The following is a 17,841-nucleotide window of genomic DNA, read 5'->3' on the forward strand; positions in this document are numbered from 1 at the left end:
TCTGTGCCCAACACCTTCCAAGGACATCTTTGCTTCCAGCATAAGCTCTTTCCTTCATAGAATACATAACCTTCTTTCTACTTGATTGTATCCTCTAACCAGCTGTACTTTGCAGCTGCCCATAGAGATTTTCATAGAGGATTCAGTTAGATCCCTCCTGAACACTGGTGCTCTGTTTCTCATGTGCTCTTAACCAGCTCTTTCAGCACAACCTTATGTGCCATTTAGGAGCTCTCATTTCATCTGGACCCTGCCATGACCAGCTTCCATTTCCAGAATTCCTGGTATTATTTCAACAATTCACTAGAATACCTGCAGCCAGTGCCTGCTGCAGCCCATTCCCTTATTTCTGTATTTGCAGCACAGGTACCTGATTGTGAGAGCCCATCATTAAACCCCATGAAGGTATCTTCATCAGTAACAAGAGTTCCAGTCAAGCTCCAGTGTGTGAAGCCATCTAGAGAAACAGGACAGTGGGATATGTGTTATTACAGCAGGGCTACAGCTGCATTGGCTCAGAGAACAGAATTCATGCCCCAAACTGCACTGTCCCTCCTTTTAGCCAAACATCCCCTGGGCAAGAGGCTCCTTTTGCAGTTACAAAGACAGCTCAATGTGTCAAATTTGGTAATTCTCGGATTTGAATTAAAAACTGCCAGGGAAATTGATCTGTGACAAGAAAAACACTGTTATATTGACAGGAAGGACACTGCAGAGCCTCTGCTACACTTGCCTCCCTCCAGCACCAGCTGCATGTGTGGAACTAAGGTACTCAGCCCTCCCTCTCTACAGAGAACCAGGAAAGCTCTCTCCTTACCGAGTCACACTGTGCCACGAGGAAGACCTCACCTCCCAGGCTCAATCATCTCCAGTAACTCAAATCATTTGAGTTGCAAGGGCAGTTTGCTGGTTCCTACAAGAGCACTGGAGGTCCAGGGCCTGCCAGGAGCACCCTACCTTGGGTAATGGCCATGCTGTTCATTTTCCTCAGCGTGACAGCAGCCGAGGGGCTATGGAGCAGTGTCAGGGCGTAGGCAGTCAGGGCAGTGGTGTAGGGGTCTTCTGCTGAATATATGTTGGACTCTAAGAAGTGTTTTGCTTTCTCAACAGCTGTTCTTTCTTCCTATATTTAGGGGAAAGAGCCCAGACATATCAGGTGCTGTATCTCAGAAGTTTGAATCGCTTTTATTTCTCATTGCTTTGTGTCCCTTAAAAAAAAAAACAACAACAAAAAGCCAAACGACCAAGTAGGAAAGATGCACTTTGCTCTCTGCAGAATGATAGCAGGACTTTCCTTTCTCTAAGAATTCCAATTCCACATCACAAATTCAAAACCAGGAGCAAACAGCACAGCCAGGATGATACAGACTAACAGTGAGACCCATTGAAATAAACGGAAATACCCCAAAAAGCTGAAGAATTTTCCTGCCCCTGCACGGCAGCAGATGAAGAGGGCAGCAGTGAGCTCTCTGCTGCGTCTGTGATTGTGTTCCTGACACTCTGGACCGTCCAGCAGACGCCAGAGGATAGTAAAGGCCAAGGTTCCCAGGGGTCCCTACAGCCAACAAACATGTTTTATTAACTCCCTCAATGACCTCACCGTGTAGGAACGTGGCTCTGATAATTTATAGAAACAATTTAATTGGACTTGATGTAATTTGGTTTCCTTTGATTTCCCTGTGGCACTAACCTTCCCCTTCCTCATTTCCTAGCTAAGATCATTAGTAACACTTGCAAGTCTCCTCTAGGAAAACCATTATATCCACATAAACTGCACTTCCAGCAAATAAAAATGCTAGGGCTGTCTTGACACACAGAAGCCCAGAGAGAGCATCACATCACTTCTCAGGGTGGGAAGACACTTCTGACAGGGAGGCAGAAAGTTACTCATTGAGCACGGGAGGACATCCTAATTTTTTATTATTTTTTAAAACCTTTTTAAGAAGGTTGAGGGCTCACTCCAACAAGAATTGAGGGCTAGGGGATATCTTCCTGCAGTGGCAGCATGGTCTCACTCTTCAAGCTCTAGAGAGATGCCATCAGAGGTGCTAAGATGCATTTCTGAAAAGATACTGGTTTGCACAAGCTGTTTCTCAGTCCCCACAAATTCATGGGGTTTTGCCTGAATAATGGGCAATTCTTTTCTCTGAGCCCAGCTCACCAAGACATGTTGCAGCATCCACTACATCTTCCAGTTCTACCTGTCCACATCCACCATCTTTCTCTTGGCTGTTGAAGAGCAAGTACAGAACTGTGTTCTTCCCAGTATTAGTGGGAACACTGAACTGCTGTTACCTGAATATCTCTCTTTTAGTGAAACTGCATGCAGGCATAAATAAATAAATACAACAGAGGAGAAGAGCACTGCAGAGGCTGTAATCACACCTCAAAACTGCAAGGCAGAAAACATTTCTTGCAGCCACTTCTGGGGGAGGTTTGGGAATGGTGTTGCAGGGAAGGGTTTTAGTCTGGTAGAATAAAGCTTGAGCTGGTAGTTGAAGGATGAGAGATCACCCTGAATCATCTCAGAACAGATTCCTTAGTTTAAAATCACCTCAAGGCTTTCAAACAGCCCATTATCTCGATGCTATCCTCCAAGAGAGCACAGAACCTTTTGCAAGTGAGCAGCAGCAAAATCAGGTTTAAAAAAAAAAAGAAATAGAGAGAAACTTTAGAATATGTAGAATAGAAAAACTATTTTAACTAAGTTTGTGTTACCTCAGAAGTTACACCTGTTTCCAGAAGAGATGCAACCACATAAGCTGTCAGGGAGATCTTACCATGGATTCCACCCTGGAGGACAACAAACATAAACCACTGGATGAAAACTAAAGGAAAGACACTGGATAAAAGAATATGTTATAAGAGAAGTTGTTGCATCACAGAACTTGTTTTCCTTTTCACAAAAGGAGTATCAAATTCATTAATATTTCAGCTTCCTTCCTGAGCAATAGCCTGACAACACACTGGATGCACTGAAGTACAAACTCTGAGATCTGATTGACAGATATGTTCTGACAAACTTTTTTTAACTAAAATTGTTCTGGGTTCTCCCTGTACTATTCCAGCCTTTCAAGTGCAATATCCATACTGGGCATAAGGAAACAACATAATTTCATGCTCTGATGTAACTTTAAAAATGCACCTATTGCATGATTTTGAGTCTGAATAGTTTTTACCTGAATGTCCTTATTTAATATCCTGCCCATAGCAGGAAAAGAACCATCTTCTTTCTGATGCTGGATGATCCAGTCTTTGGCAGCTGTTAGTTCTTTTGGGTCAATGAAAATAAACCCACGAGACTGTGCAAAGGACTTGAGGACAAAAGCTGTTAGCCTGTAAATATGAATTTATCATCTTTACTGAGAAAATAAAGTCAGAATCATGCATCAGTAAAAGGAAAACAATTTTTTTAGAAAGCGTAAATTTTAAAGATCTTGTTGGGGAGACATTAAATATTGTTAAGAAACATTAACAGTACATAAAAGCACCTGAACACTGTCCAGTCTTCCAGATAAGAGCATGGTTAAGGGTTAGCAAATCAAATTGAAAGATACATGGAAAATCTATTCATCTTCATTATGACACACTTTGAAACTCAGTTCCCTTTTATAGGTGCTCACTGCTACCCAAATCAAGGTTTTTAAATTAAAACTGAATATTCTTATAACACAGAGTTTTTTGTAAAAAGAAAGAGAGAATTAAACTTTCCAATTTTCTTGCTGTTCTAACCTACTGCTAAAGTCTGAGGCTGTGTTAGACTTCACACAGAATTAAGACTTAACAAAGCAAGAGAAGTGTTTTTGGAATTCTAAATCTCTTGACATGCAACAAGTGCAAACTCTGGCCAGCTTTAGCAGACTGAGTCATTCCTTTTACAAGCCCCCAAGGAATGGGAGGGTAGAGAGCACACTGCCTGGCAGGGGATTTCTCAAGTGTTAAGCAATTGTGTCACTGTATTTTACATCTAGGGACTGGGAGATGCCAGATAAAAGTTTACTATCTCAGAAACAGTGAGGCATCAGCATCACAGAAGTGGTGCTTCCCCTCAGATGAGTTCATGAAGCAAAATCAGTTTAAAATAAAATACAGAGCAGATGGAGAAGTGAAATGAAAACAAATGAATGAAGACAAGAATTTACTACATCTGAGATTTTGTTGCCAGCTCACAGGCTGATGTGACATGAGGCACATCCCTAGAGGCCAGGGCTCCCTAAGGGGGGCATTAGTGTGATGAGCTGGTTTCTCAGTTTCCTAGTTTCTTGTTCTCATATTGTTCAGCTCTGAAAGATCCTGCACTTCAGCTGTCAGGGCATAAATCCAGATCATTCCATTTATAACCCCAGGAGTGGATACAAAATAAAGCCACCTGGGGCAAGAATTTCTTTGGGGTTGGTTTTTTGAGGTTGGTTTTGGTGGTTTTTTTTCTCCCCTAGTAGAAGCCTCTGCCACTTCTGGAGACAAAGTTCCTCTGTACCTGCTCCAGGTGAAGCTCCATTCCCTAGGGAAATCAGGTGCTTAAATGCCTCATACATAGCTACACCAATTCCAGTAGACCAAATATGATCCTTAACTATACCTTCTGTGCCTAAAGCCTGGATATATTAGTAAATGTGACTATTTTAATTGCCCCTAAGTCTTGAAACAACTCATACACTCCTAGTGTGTGAACACTCAGCAGCATCGCAACAGTATGCCTGTAGTCACTGGGTATTATTTCTATTCTCCACTATGTGTGATACCACGATGGAAGCTGGAAAATTCCTCTTCTTTCCTTGCCAATTGTATATTTTTCCCAAGTAACAAACAGTGAGTTTTCTAACCTTGTTTTAAATAGCAACTCACCACATGCTCCCTGAGGAATCCCTCTCGCCAAAAGCGCTGTACGACCCGTCTTGTCTCTTGTAGGTCAGCTGGCGCTGGTAACCTGCAAGTCACAAAAGAACTGGGGGAGTCCAAAATCCTCACAGAGGAAAAAAAAAGGATGTAAAGTGAAGACTCAGAGCATCTGGCATCAGTGGAAGGGATTCTGCTGCCCAAGGCAACCTCTTCTGCTGTGAGTGACAGGGCCAGCTCTGTCTGTACAGCTTACTCGGAAATCCATTCAGGATAAAACCTGTAAGACTCCAACTCCTCCATTTGGGCCAGTAGAAATATTAAAAAACATCATTCCCAGTGTGTTAGGTGGACAAATTAAGCATTTGTATTTTTATATCAGTCTAGTAATTTTCATTTTGAGTTGACATATGCATCCTTGCCCCTGTGTTTCTTAGCTTGAAAGGCTGAGTGTGGCACAGACTTTACGTCCTCTTCTGAAATCTCCCAGTTTCTAAACTCTCCTCTAGATGCTTGGACCCACAGGAGAGGTTCCCCTTTCTACTTTTCACCTGCCTACCTGGCTCTTGTAGAAATGCATTTTAGTAGAAAAGTAGAAAAACTGCAGTCTAATTTAGCTCAGGCCACCTCTGAAGATTAGGGAATACGTGGGAATTGTTGGGTATCAGCAGTTTGTGTTATGGATGTCGAAGTGATGAAGGTTTCTGGATGGTAAAGTCACAAAAGCCTTCTGGAGTAAGCAAGAAGACTTTCCCATCTAAAGCTTGCACTTGGCAGGGTTCCAAGAAACACAGAAAAGTTTAAAAATCAGGGGGATTTCTTTAGTAAGGGTTAATTAGCAGGCAGAGTTTGGAGCCAAAAACCTGGAAGGTTTGCAAATTCATAAAAAGAAACAAAGTAAAATGGTATTGCAAAGGAAACACTGACTTGGACTGTTGAGAAATTCCCTTTGTCTTACTTCTGTCAGCAAGCACAGAAAATTACAAATTAAATTACTATAGCCAGGCAAAGGAAGCAGCACTGGACTTTTACTGCTGTGCACAATAAATAAATAAATTACATATTTCATTTTATATTTATCTTTTCAGAGGAGAACCACCTAGTCCTGTCACCTCGGATTTCATGACATGACTATTGTCTGACTCATACAAAAGCAAGCTTTGTCCCTTTGGGTCATTCTTGTTTTTAATGCTATCCAAATTATCACTTGTCCTGAGAATTGTACTTGGTTATTAAATATTTTGCTCTTCCCAAACAAACGTTGAGAAAAACAGTGTATTTCATGCACTGAACTGCTTAGTGATTTTGAGCTGCTCAGAAAAAAGGACAGAAAAAAGCCTGTGTTATATACCTCTAGGTATATAACCTCTAGGTTAACTACTTTGGATGGTAACTTTTGATGTTAGTTATACTGTCACTAAGAAAATATTGTTAAAATAGAGAGAGTTCAGAGAAGAGACACTTAGTGATTCAAGGACTAAAAAGCCAATTTATTAATACAGCAAAAAACCTTGATCTGCAGACTTTCACTAAATTAAATTTTCCTTGGCTTTCTGAAGTGTTTAACACAGTAATAAGCTGCCCAAGGAAAAAAGATTTTAAAAATATAAATCAATGAGCATGTAAACTAGAGGTTACTGAGGGAAAACAGACTACATATCAATGGAAAACACCTTGCTTCAAATTTTGTCAACCTGTGCAGTTTTCCTACAAAAAATGCTGAATCCTCATCACTTGGGGTGTTCTTGATTAAAAAGGACAACATGATACCAGTAGAAGTCTCTTCTAAGTTACACTTTATAGAAGGAGAAAAGGCTTTTAAGAGCACTGAGTTACCTTGAACAAGGTAATCAGTAGCTTCACTCTCCACCTCGTGACTGAGTTGTTTGGTTTTCTGCAGATATTTCAGGACAAAAACATTAGGAGCAAAATGGATCATGTTCTGCTCCCCACATCCAAATGGGAGTCGCAAGAGATTGTCCAAGTTGTTCAGTGTGGGGCCCATCACATCTCCTGTTTGAGAAAGAGGTGGTATGCTCAGCATCAAGGAATTAAGCTTTACTTCCTCTTGATGTCCTATGATTAAACCCACATGACTACAGTAATTTCTACACAGCCTGAATAAGCTGTATCATAAATCAGAAGTCCTTCAGGTGTTAAATCTCAGCCCTCTGAGTTCTTGATGGAATAAAGACATTTTGCTTTTCTGAATCTGATCACCCATGACTCCCCAGCTTAGACTACCAGTTTACAACCACAGAACAATTTGTGACTATAATTATTAAATGAATACTATCAATCCTAAGAGTCCACAAAGCCCTCAGATAGTTTCAACAGTAAGTCACTGTCAACTCAGAGGTCAAACAAGTGACAAAAAATTAATATTGTCCCAGAAATAAGCCATATACACATTTGTAACTGCCTATGACTCTCTTATCTGGTCTGTAATACTCAAATACTGGTAAGAACCAAGTCACAGCTGGAGTATCTCTTCATATTTGATAACTGGTACCTAGTGATACCTCCTCATAATTGATACCTATTATTGAAGCTGTAGCTCTTTCTGATCCTGGAATTATGTTGTGGGGAACTCCAAGAGTAAATGCTTCATTGTGATTTTCATCAGTCTCTTCTTTTCTCCAAATTTTAAACTCTCCCATTGACCCCCAGCCTGTGGAAAAGCCAATGTACTTCACCTCAAGCTGTTTGGGGACTCTCCACTCCACAATAATAGACTCATTTAGCACTCGAGTACCATGGCCAACCTGAAAATGAAGAAAAACCCATGCAGCTCCAAGAACCCACATGTAGGAAGTCAGTCTACCATGTGTCCTTGGACCCAGAACTTATCTATGCATCAGAGAATAATGTAGATGGACCAACACCTTTGCCTTTCCCACCCACACAACAATGCCAGGAAGCTTAATGAGAATCCCACAGGCTTGATCTCCAAGACTTTCAGTACACTTAAGGACTGAAAACATTGAAGATTGAGGTCCTGAGAACAGCACATGGCAAGCAGATATATTCTGATTAAAACAGCCTGATCAAGACAATATAGAAAAAGCAACAAAGCTTTTCCCTTCCATAAGAAGCCTAATAAAATACATGAATACCTGTGCTTAAATTCAGTTTAAGAAAGCAAGAGAATTCCAGACCATTTCAAAAATTCACTACCTGGATAATTCCATTTTTCCAACTGATCCAGAAGCTACGGAATTCATCCCAGGAAAGGATCCCAGCTGTGTCCCTGCTGACCACTGGCTCGCCCATCTTGCTTATGGAAATCCATGTTTTAGTATTTTGGTGTCCACCAATAACAATCTCAGTCATCTCTGCCATGTCATGTGGGCCAGAGGACAAGGCCAGGTGAGCATCGTTGTGTGCTTTCACAGCAACATCAAAGTGTGTCATCTGGGCAGGTTTCTGCATGTACTGGTACTCATATTTGTTAGGTGTAGAAATGTGTATTTTCTCTATTCAGAAAAAGAATGGAATATTGTGAGAATCAGAGCTTACCTCACCTACTTCAAAAATAAGCCATAGCCAATTAAAATTTAAACAGACCCTTCCTGAGGATGTATTCTTTTTTCCAGCTTAAACTATAAAACCACGTGGATGTGGATGTTCCTTCCCATTTATTCTCCCTTATAGGAATATGCTTCAATTCAAACTGCTTAGCTGGGTTTCTTATGAAGTCTGTAAGTGATCTTTCAGTTCTAATCTAATGGTCAAAAGCATCTCTGTTTAGCTACTGGAGCCAAATTTGAGCTATCCAAATCTAAGACAGAAAGGACATACTGATTCACAAACTGAATTTTAAAACATCAGCTGAAAATGTAGTACAGTCACAGTTACTGTCCACAGTGCTGAATACTGGAACTGTTTCATAAAGTCAAGGAATTTAATTGCCATTTCCAGAAATCACTTGGGCAGTTAGAGCAAATTCATAATTAGCCAGCCCAGTAAGAAAGACTCTTTATTCAAAAGTTCCTCCTACACACCATAACTCATCAATCACAGGCAAATGGAAACAAAGAATTTATTTTCTTTTTTTTCCACTTTTTTTTATAGGATGAACCCACGTTTCTATTTATAACTAAATCAGGCAAACTTAATATTTTATTCAGATCATGAACTTACCATTTGGGCAGAAGAACACACTATAGGTATATTCTCTGGACAGTCCCTCTGGCTACATAAAGACAGAAATCCATGGATAATGAATCAGTGCTTGGATTAGCAGTAACAGTTATTTTTACTTACAAAACACAGAAATAATATTCTGCAGCTGTACAGTGCTTTACACCCTTTCTAGAAAAACTATTACCCTGTATTCTGTTAGCTATAGATATGCCAGCCACTGCCAGCTGGTCTCACATCACAGCACATTTCTTAGCTGAACATTTCTGTCCTTTTGTCTTCTGAGCAGGATTGAAGATTCACCAGCATGAACTCAGATCCAGGTGGGCCCTTTCTGGATATGTACCACTAAAACTGATTTATTTTTCCAGTCATGTAAACTTACCATAAATCAACTTGAATAAAAACTGTCTTGTCCACATCTTGTCCAACCATTTATAATTTTTTTTTTTTCTGAATTACTACAAATTCCTGTTTTCTTACCTCAATAATAACACTGCTGCGTACATAATCCACTCCCACTGGGGTCCTTTTGTCCATGTAATTGTCCTCTGAGTGCTTGCCATTCTTTAAGGTCTGCATCCCATCCTGACAGCAGTTTGTCCCATCATAAGCAAAAGCTTTTGCTAAGAAAAAGGAGAGAAGAGATTTTGTGATAGGGAGATCTCAGGAGTCCAAGTGAACATACAAACTAATCAGATAAAGTTGATTAACAATACCTCAGATGTTCTGTAATTACAGCTCTCATGTTACACCTTTATTCCACAAGTATTTGAACAGTCACATCTAAAATGTGACAATATTTGGACAGTTACAGAGCAACAAAGAAACATTTCCCCAGTTTCAGTGCAAAAAAATTTCAGTGTGACATCTGAAGGGTATTTAGAATTTGTTATTATTCTCTTAGATAAAATTTTCCACTAATCTCTTTCAAGAAGACATTGTAACAAACCATCCAGGACCACATCCCATACAACTGGAAAACTCATCACTAGGGTAACTCCTGATGTTTGTTCCTACAGACTCTGCAGGGCATTATGGATCTAGAACCTGTTCCTAAGAAATAAATGAAGTTGAAGAACTAAGTTGGCAGCAAGTGGAATGAATGATTCCCCTTTGGGGTAAGCTAGAGAAAGAAGAGTTTTCTTCTGAAAAAGGAATAAAAAGAAACACTTGCAAAACTCCTTCAAACAGGAAGTTATTTTAATTTCTACACTACCAGTGATGTTGCTCAGTCCAAGCTCATTGAAGGACAGAACGACAGAGGTGGGTTTAGCTTCTCCTGGGGCAACACATTTCTTTCTTGTCAGATGGTGTTTCCCAGGATGCCCAACAAACTTTATGCCTTTTGGAACAGAAATCTTCACGTGGACCTGTGAAAATTTTGGAATGTCATTTCTTGCAAATTTCAACTGCAAAACCAACTGATACATGTGAGAAATTGGAAAGCCATAAAACACTTCATGAAATCACACAGAGATTCTTCATTCTTCAAATGTTCATTCTTCTTGTAATACATTTGGAGCTAGACAGATAATGTGCTTGAGAAAAAAACATCTAAGGAGAGGATTTTTTTGAAAAAAACACCAACATAAGATACTTTTTCAAAATAAACTAGCCTCAGCAGCTTTCTGATTATGAAGGAAATTCTTCTTTATGATTCAGCATAAGCTTCCTATTTTGTCTTCCCAATATTTTTCACTATTCATATTTCTGAAGTGTTGTGAGGCACTGGAGGTTGTTGTTTCAAGCTAAAAATAAAAAATTACATTTATTCCTATTGAAGAGAAATATTTATCTAGTTCAAAGCATTTCTGCTGAGCTTCTCACTATTTTATCCCTATTCCTTATCTACTATAACTTGTAGATCAGGAGATCAATGACAAAACAGAGTTTAGTGACTTAGCAAGAGGAAGAAAGAAGGTGGTTACCTCTACACAAACAGCTAGGTAGTTGTAGACAGTCAGTGGGATTTTGGTTTGTTCTCCTCTGATGACATGATATGGCAAGGTGAAATCAATAAAGAAAGGTTTGAAAGTCTTCAGTTCTGTTTGAGTGGCAATGCCCAACCCCTTTTCTTCAGACAGCCCCACAGCTTCAGTTATCCAGGTGGTGATGGAGTCTGGCACTTCCACCTGCAGCTGTGCTTCTCCTGATGTATTGCTGCCAAAGAGGAGAGGGAATGATTTGGGTTGATCAGATTAATGGAATGCTTTTGAATGAAGCTAAAGCAGACAGAGCTGAGCTCAGCTGAATAAAAACAGTTCAGCAATAATTCACTTAACAGCTAATGAAATAAAAGTATTTTTTTATTGAAGCCTATTGTCCTTGTATACATTGCCACATTGCAATCTGCTTGAACATAAGGGCAAATGAGAAATTTTCCAGAAACCAAGTTCAGCAACTGCTTGTCCAGGGGAGCATATTTTCATTCAGAAGCAGTTTGGTTGGTTTTTGGAATGCCAGACTCAGAAAATGTCCAAACCCATCCTTTTCTTCCAATGAGGATTGAAGCTAAATAGTAAAAATCAAATTTATATTCTAGGTATTTAGGTTTACTGTGCATACCACAACAGGCTATCATAAACCTGCTATCATTATCCATGATTTTATAAGATTAGAGATTCAACTTTGTTCTGCAGACTTTGCTGTTTCCCTCCTGCAAAGAAGCTTTGGCCTTGCCTGGAACAGCAAACATTTCCTCTAAAGCAAGAACAAAAGCCATTTTCATGGCTCAACTGGCAGGATGATTGGTGCAGTTCTGAGTACACCCTAAGGTTGTTTTTTCTCAGGTTCTTATTTATTCCCTAGAGCTTGATGTACATGCTGCTAGCTTTGTAATCTTTTGAGAGCAACGTGCACCTCAGTTGGGATGGAAAAGGAGAAAGACCTTTAGAACAAGCTCTGAGAGTCTAAAGCAAAACAATGTCTGTCAACACTGCAGTACCTCCCAGTTCCAGGAATAACTGAAGAACAGAGCTTTCACTGCTTTTCAACTTCACTTTTTAGGCACCAATGAATCACCTTTCCTTTCATCATCTAAATCAACTGGTTGCAATTTTCCATGAGCCCAAATTATTGTAGCTGTCACCAGCTGGGCAACAGATCAGGTACTAGTCTGTGTGTTTATGTTACAGAGAGGAAAGGATTAATACAAATAGTTTGATATCAAAACTAGAGATGATGCCTGTGCATGCTAGGTTAGGTCAGTGTCCAAGCACTCTGGGCAAGGAATGTGGTTCTCCAGTTCAAACTGCAGAGTGCAGAGCCTGGAAATGAACTCAGCTTGACAGCACCAAGATATTTTAACTTAAAACACTCTGGTTGCTCAATATTTAGGTCTTCATCCTCACTGGAGCTAAGTAGCTGGTACCTGCCATAAACTTCAGCCCTGAAAAGTAAGCAGAAAGGTGTCCTAAGCTCCAGAGCTGGCAGTATTCCAGTCTGTTTAACTGGACAATTTGTTGCAGCTGATGTTCTTTCCACTGGGATTTCAGCCCATAACCAGCATTAACATTATTTTCACACATGAGGGCACTTACTCTTCTGGGCAGGGGGCCAAAGTACACACATATTTCCAGCCATTAGACCCTCCAGCCAGGCTCTAGGAATTTTTAGAATTGGTTTGGGAAGTTGACATTAGGCCTTTGTTGTTTGGTTTGGGGTTTTTTTTTTTCTTTTTTTTTTTTTTTTTTTTTTTTTTGAGGGTTTTACATTATAATTATAAACAAAAAGAAAAAAAAAAAAGAAAAGAAAAAAATTCTTTCTGTTCAAGAGAGTGGAAATCAAGGAATGCTCAACTCAGTTGTTTCTAATGAAATGAAGTGGAGAAAATGCAATCTGCAGCTTTTTATTACACGCTCTCCCACTTATAATTAACTGCCCCAGCTTGCTGAGGCCTAAATGGGCACTTTTGGAATTCTTTGTGTATTTCTACAAAGCATATTTCATGCTCAATTGAACAGATTTGAATATACTTGCTGCAAGTTCCTGTCAAATTTAATTTATAAGCATTTACTGAGAATGAAGTTTACTTGCAAACCTGGAGAAGCCTTTTAATAATTGCTTCAAATTATGCTTTATGTGCTGTTTCTGGGAAAAATTAGTTATCTATCTGCTTATTATCTGCAATGGAGTCACAACTGACAGGTTCAGCCTGAAGTAGGTGAATATGCTCAAAACCTGATAAAAAGTCACAAAGAAAGTTTTTTGATGAAAGCAGCAATTAAAAACAGCAACAACAAATATCAGAAAATGCCAGTGTAACTCCAGTAGGTTTAAAGAGCTTTGTTTTCTTCCACTGAAGATATCCTCTGGATATAATTAAAGGAATTCCCTATCAATACCTGACATTGAGGCAGTGCCAAATCCATGTCTCAGGAAAGAAGGTTCTTTTTCTCTTCTCTGCTCTGCTAGAACAAGAAATAAAATCCTTGGCAATCAATTCTTTTAGTAAGACAGTTTGAATAGCAGCTGATACATGAGTGTTACCACCTGAAAGCAGCTCAAGTATATAACATTATAAAAAAATATAATCTAAAAAAAGTTTTATGATCCAAATTCTTTCAACAAAAGAGATCAAAGAAAGCTTCCTGTGATATCAAGGGTTGGACTTGATGATCTCTGAGGTCCCTTCCAACCCAGCCAATCTATGATTCTATGATCATTATATGGCCTTACTAACAAGCTACCACAACCATACTTAGTTATGATTTAATTGTAATTTTTGTTATCAAAACGATGGACAAGTTTCCCTACCACTACCTTCCTCTAAACCAAACAGTTTCCTAGGGCACAAAAGTGGAAAACAGGTAAGAATATTAAGTAAGTTAATATCTAGGAGCAGCACAGATAATATGCATTAAACAAAAATGTTACCTTGGTGCTATTTTAGAATGCATTGTAGCTACCAACGTCCCAGTATGTGGCTGAAAGGCTGGAACAGCCTCATCTGTGTACATGCCTCCATTCTGCCTGTGGTTTAAGCTGACTATATCAGTCATAACAACCAAGCCAGTCTCCTAGACAATAAAAATCAAGACCACAAAACAAAAACCAGCAGGGAAAAAAAAAAGAAAAAGAAAAAAAGAATTAAACATGTACAATAGAAACTTCTCCGGATAGAATCCCCCAGCCCTATTCTAGCTTTTAAGAGGTAAATTTCAATTGCCATTTGAGGCTTTTTAAAAACTTGATATGAAAATGACTCTTAATTTGAAAATATGTAGGCCTTTTATAGGGAGATTTTAATGAGCAGCTCATTTGCTTGGAAAATGCATTTAAACCAGTATCTAACATTACTGGGTATGTGGAACTAACAGGGAGCTACAGGTGAAAATCTATTACACATATTTTTCCCCTGGAATATTACATTGCAGCTTTTTACCCTTCCTAAAACTTTCCAGTGTGTTCTGCTGCAGTTAGCAAGCAGCTCTCTCATCACCAATTCTGCACTACCAGGAATGCCAAACAAAATGGAAACTGTCCACAGAACTTCACAGTAAAAATACAGAATTCATAAGCAAGCTGTCTGCCAGCTCTGTCCCCTAAATGCACTTATTCATAAGAGACAGCAGTTCCCTGATACCAAAGGGGTAATGAGCTTTGTTCTCTTTATATACACATCTAATTATTACAAAGCAGGTGGGTTTTTTTCTTCCCTGGACAGAAGCAGTGACTCCTGCAGCAGCTGATAGTAACAAGGATTTAGAGGTTATGATGAAGACATTGAGGCAGTGGGGAAATATGTCAAAGCTTATGGGTTTTCAACCAATACAACAGAACAATTTAGCTAAAATTTCAGAAAGGACAAAGAATGAAGAGACAGAGGATGAAGGATGAGAAGAAAACACTATTGATCTTTCACAGAGATGACCACAGAACTTAGCAGAACTGTTGCACCTTCCTTCCCTGTCAAAGTAACTGCAGAAAAAAATCTGCCCACTCACTCATGGCTGGAGGAACCTTCTGGTGCCCTGTCTGATTCTCCAGAGCACCAGCATGAATTCCTTGACCCAACAGGATACCTGACCCTCTCATAAAGACTGGCCAAAGTCAAAGCATATTTCTCCAGCATCTTTGCTGCAACAGCATACTCTCTGTTCCCAGAAATTACTTTTCAGCCTACCCCCTGGAGAAACAGCTCTGATGTGGAAAAAAATAAACAGGCCATGGAGCTGAAAATTATCCTGCAAACATGAAAGTAGAAAAGACACTCCACAGAGAAGTGAGGCTGATTCTGCCTACTGTAAATGCAAAGCGAGCGTCCTTGGTGATGTCCCAGTGCCAGGGAAAGACGGAAGATCTGCGGCGTCTACGTGAGGACATCCCTGGCCACCAGAAGTGCCCTTCTTCCTTTGGAGCTCCAAAAGCATCAGATACATCATACTCTGCAAGCTCTTGAAAAACCTGCAAGGGAAGAAGCCATAGATATAAAGGCTCCTTAAAAAAAAGTTAAAATGCAGACAGCAGTATAAAGAAAAAGACATCAGAGCCTTAAGCTTTCTTTTACCTGAGCAGCTGTCAGCTGAAAGCCTGTCTTCAGCAAATAGACACTCTTATCCACAGTGGCAACACAGACACAGCTTGATTTTGCAGCTCTGACCTTTATGTTCACAACATCACCAGGCCTGGTCTCATTTGCTGAGAGAGTCACTGCAACCTAGGAATTAACATTAAATCCCATTATCTTGACTTGTAACCAGCCGACAAGACTACAAAGAGTAACAAACTTCCACCCCCTCCTCTCCACTGGCAGCATTCCCAATACCTGATTTTCAAAGGAGGGCTTCACAGAGAACTGCAGGCTGTCTGTGACCCCCTCTCCATTCTCCCTGATGTAATAGACCAACAGACGGCCCAGGGGAGCTATGCTGGGGCTGACTGACAACCGGAGGAACGTCACACAGACCTCAACTTCAGCTGCAGGGGTACTGCTAGGTGCTAAAAAGGAAATTGTAAGCAAGACAGTGTTATTTATCAAAATCACTCTCTTCCTGCCCCATGGAAACGCTGTAAGGAACAGAACTTCTCCTTTAGCCTGATTCAAGCTAGCAGTCCAGCTCTTCCTATTCTAAGCTTTGGAAATTCCCCCACAGCCCCATCATAGACACCCCTACCACTCAGCTGAAGCTAAGCCAAGCACATTAAGAAAGTCTCCTTACTGGAGTTACCCCTCTTAGAGAAATTTATCTTGTTCTAGGTGACCATATGTACAATGGATATAATTTTTTTTTTTTGTGCAAAATTATTCTGTGCAAAATTATTTTGAGGAGCATCCAGTTTCAAAAAGGAGGATACATAGGTTTGGAGAAAGGTGGTTTTGCTCTGAAAAAAAGAGGCAAGTTTGCATTTCTGGTGCTAGCTACCTGTTTCTGGGAAGCGTGTGATATCTATGTTCTTCTCAAAGGGCAAGGTGGCTCTTTTGCTCCTCTGCTGGGTGACATTACTGGGCTGCAGTCCTGAAAGGACAATGTTGCCTCGCGACGCCACTTCATAATGCAGAGTGAAGTTGCAAGGACACGTGGACTTCACTGCAATCCAAGCCTCCTCTCCCACCTGCCCCCAGAGATGGGAAAGCAAAAGATGTGGTCTGCTTACAAGGTATGCTTTTTATTTATCAAGCCCAGAAATCTGTTTGGGTTTCAGTCCACAAGAGATCTGACCCCCCTCCTAAGTAATGTATGCATTGGGGAGCACGTTGCAGGAGCACTGTTCTCAGGGACTTCCTTCACAATAACAAGGGGCCAGTGTTCAGCTCTTCACTCCCTGCAACTCTAACAGGAGAATGGGGGGGTTGTATGCATTAATGAAAACAATAAAGGAATCTCTGGAATTCTGAAAGTTAAGCCTTTTGGCACAGAGCAGCTGTCAGAATTGGTTGAATTTTAGACACCCCTTCAGTAGTTCAGCCCAAAAGAGAAAGGAGATGGGTTGGGGGTGGGCAGAGTTGTGCTTTTGATAGTCTTTGCAGTTTAATTGAGATTATACATGGTGATTACTTTTATATGGCAAATACTGATGCAAACATAACCAACATGGCATGAAATTGCTGGGAATAGATCTGAGGGAAAATGCTTTCAAATTACACAAGTCTTGTTATTCATTTGCAAGTCTGGCACTCAAGGAGCTGTCAAACACACAAATAAATGAGAAGAGAGCTTTTTGGTTTTTCCCAGGTAAACTCATAGGATGCCTGCAACAGGCTCCAGAGCAGCTCACTGACCTTCTGCACTTTTTGTGCACTGAAGTCCTATACCCAGAGGTCCTCCCTGAGTGCTGAACATCCTGGAGACAAAATCCCCCAAATATCACTGATGCCAACAGAACAGACATCAGTGCTCAGCCATGGGATTAGGATTGGGTGATGCCTGGCTGAGTAAAAAGCATTCTGTGGAGCAGCAGCAAACTTCTTGATTCTGGGACATGAGAAGCAGCTAATACTTGCAGCAGTCAACAACAACTTCCCCTCCTGATCCTCCTGCCTTTTAAAGCACAGCAATGCCCAACCAAGACTCTTAAGGCTGAACAGCAATGTTAAATTCCAGTGAAATCTTTTTAAAAGCCTTTCTTCAGTACCAAGTGTTACCTTTCCAGAGTGTCCACATAGTATTAACCAAAAAGGCCAGGACTTGAATACAAGGAGCTACCAATGGTTAAATACAGCAAGAATGCCAGAGTCCAAGAAGTACCTCGTGACATTAAATATTTGAAGTATTAAGAATTCCCCAGTGCAAATGATGAAACAATTCATTAAAAACTGAATGTAGCTAACTGGAACACCCAGTAAGAGCTGGCAAAGGAGGGAAACAGTTCCCACATCAGCTGCTCATCCAACTCCTAGCTTTCCCACAGAAGAATTAG

The 17,841-nt window shown here is 40.2% G+C and overlaps 1 protein-coding gene across 8 annotated transcripts in view; it reads right to left on the reverse strand.

Moving 5' to 3' along the window:
* CPAMD8 (C3 and PZP like alpha-2-macroglobulin domain containing 8) overlaps window positions 1–17,841 on the reverse strand; it is a 47,529-nt gene that overhangs the window by 16,863 nt on the left and 12,825 nt on the right. For 5 of the 8 annotated variants that reach the window (XM_071727519.1, XM_071727517.1, XM_071727520.1 and 2 more), the window contains 18 exons: window positions 16,347–16,536; window positions 15,749–15,921; window positions 15,491–15,640; window positions 15,226–15,387; window positions 13,858–14,000; window positions 13,326–13,391; window positions 10,911–11,142; window positions 10,199–10,352; window positions 9,463–9,605; window positions 8,980–9,031; window positions 8,014–8,312; window positions 7,376–7,601; window positions 6,673–6,849; window positions 4,846–4,927; window positions 3,180–3,336; window positions 2,719–2,793; window positions 958–1,123; window positions 371–457 (listed from right to left, as the gene is read on the reverse strand). In XM_071727519.1, coding sequence (XP_071583620.1) covers window positions 371–457; window positions 958–1,123; window positions 2,719–2,793; window positions 3,180–3,336; window positions 4,846–4,927; window positions 6,673–6,849; window positions 7,376–7,601; window positions 8,014–8,312; window positions 8,980–9,031; window positions 9,463–9,605; window positions 10,199–10,352; window positions 10,911–11,142; window positions 13,326–13,391; window positions 13,858–14,000; window positions 15,226–15,387; window positions 15,491–15,640; window positions 15,749–15,921; window positions 16,347–16,536 — 2,734 coding nt within the window. The remainder of the gene's footprint in view (window positions 1–370; window positions 458–957; window positions 1,124–2,718; window positions 2,794–3,179; window positions 3,337–4,845; window positions 4,928–6,672; window positions 6,850–7,375; window positions 7,602–8,013; window positions 8,313–8,979; window positions 9,032–9,462; window positions 9,606–10,198; window positions 10,353–10,910; window positions 11,143–13,325; window positions 13,392–13,857; window positions 14,001–15,225; window positions 15,388–15,490; window positions 15,641–15,748; window positions 15,922–16,346; window positions 16,537–17,841) is intronic. The other 3 variants (XM_071727518.1, XM_071727521.1, XM_071727522.1) reach the window with 1 other exon arrangement.

This window comes from Heliangelus exortis, chromosome 28 (genome assembly GCF_036169615.1).
Source record: "Heliangelus exortis chromosome 28, bHelExo1.hap1, whole genome shotgun sequence".
In the NCBI taxonomy this organism is placed as follows: domain Eukaryota; kingdom Metazoa; phylum Chordata; class Aves; order Apodiformes; family Trochilidae; genus Heliangelus; species Heliangelus exortis.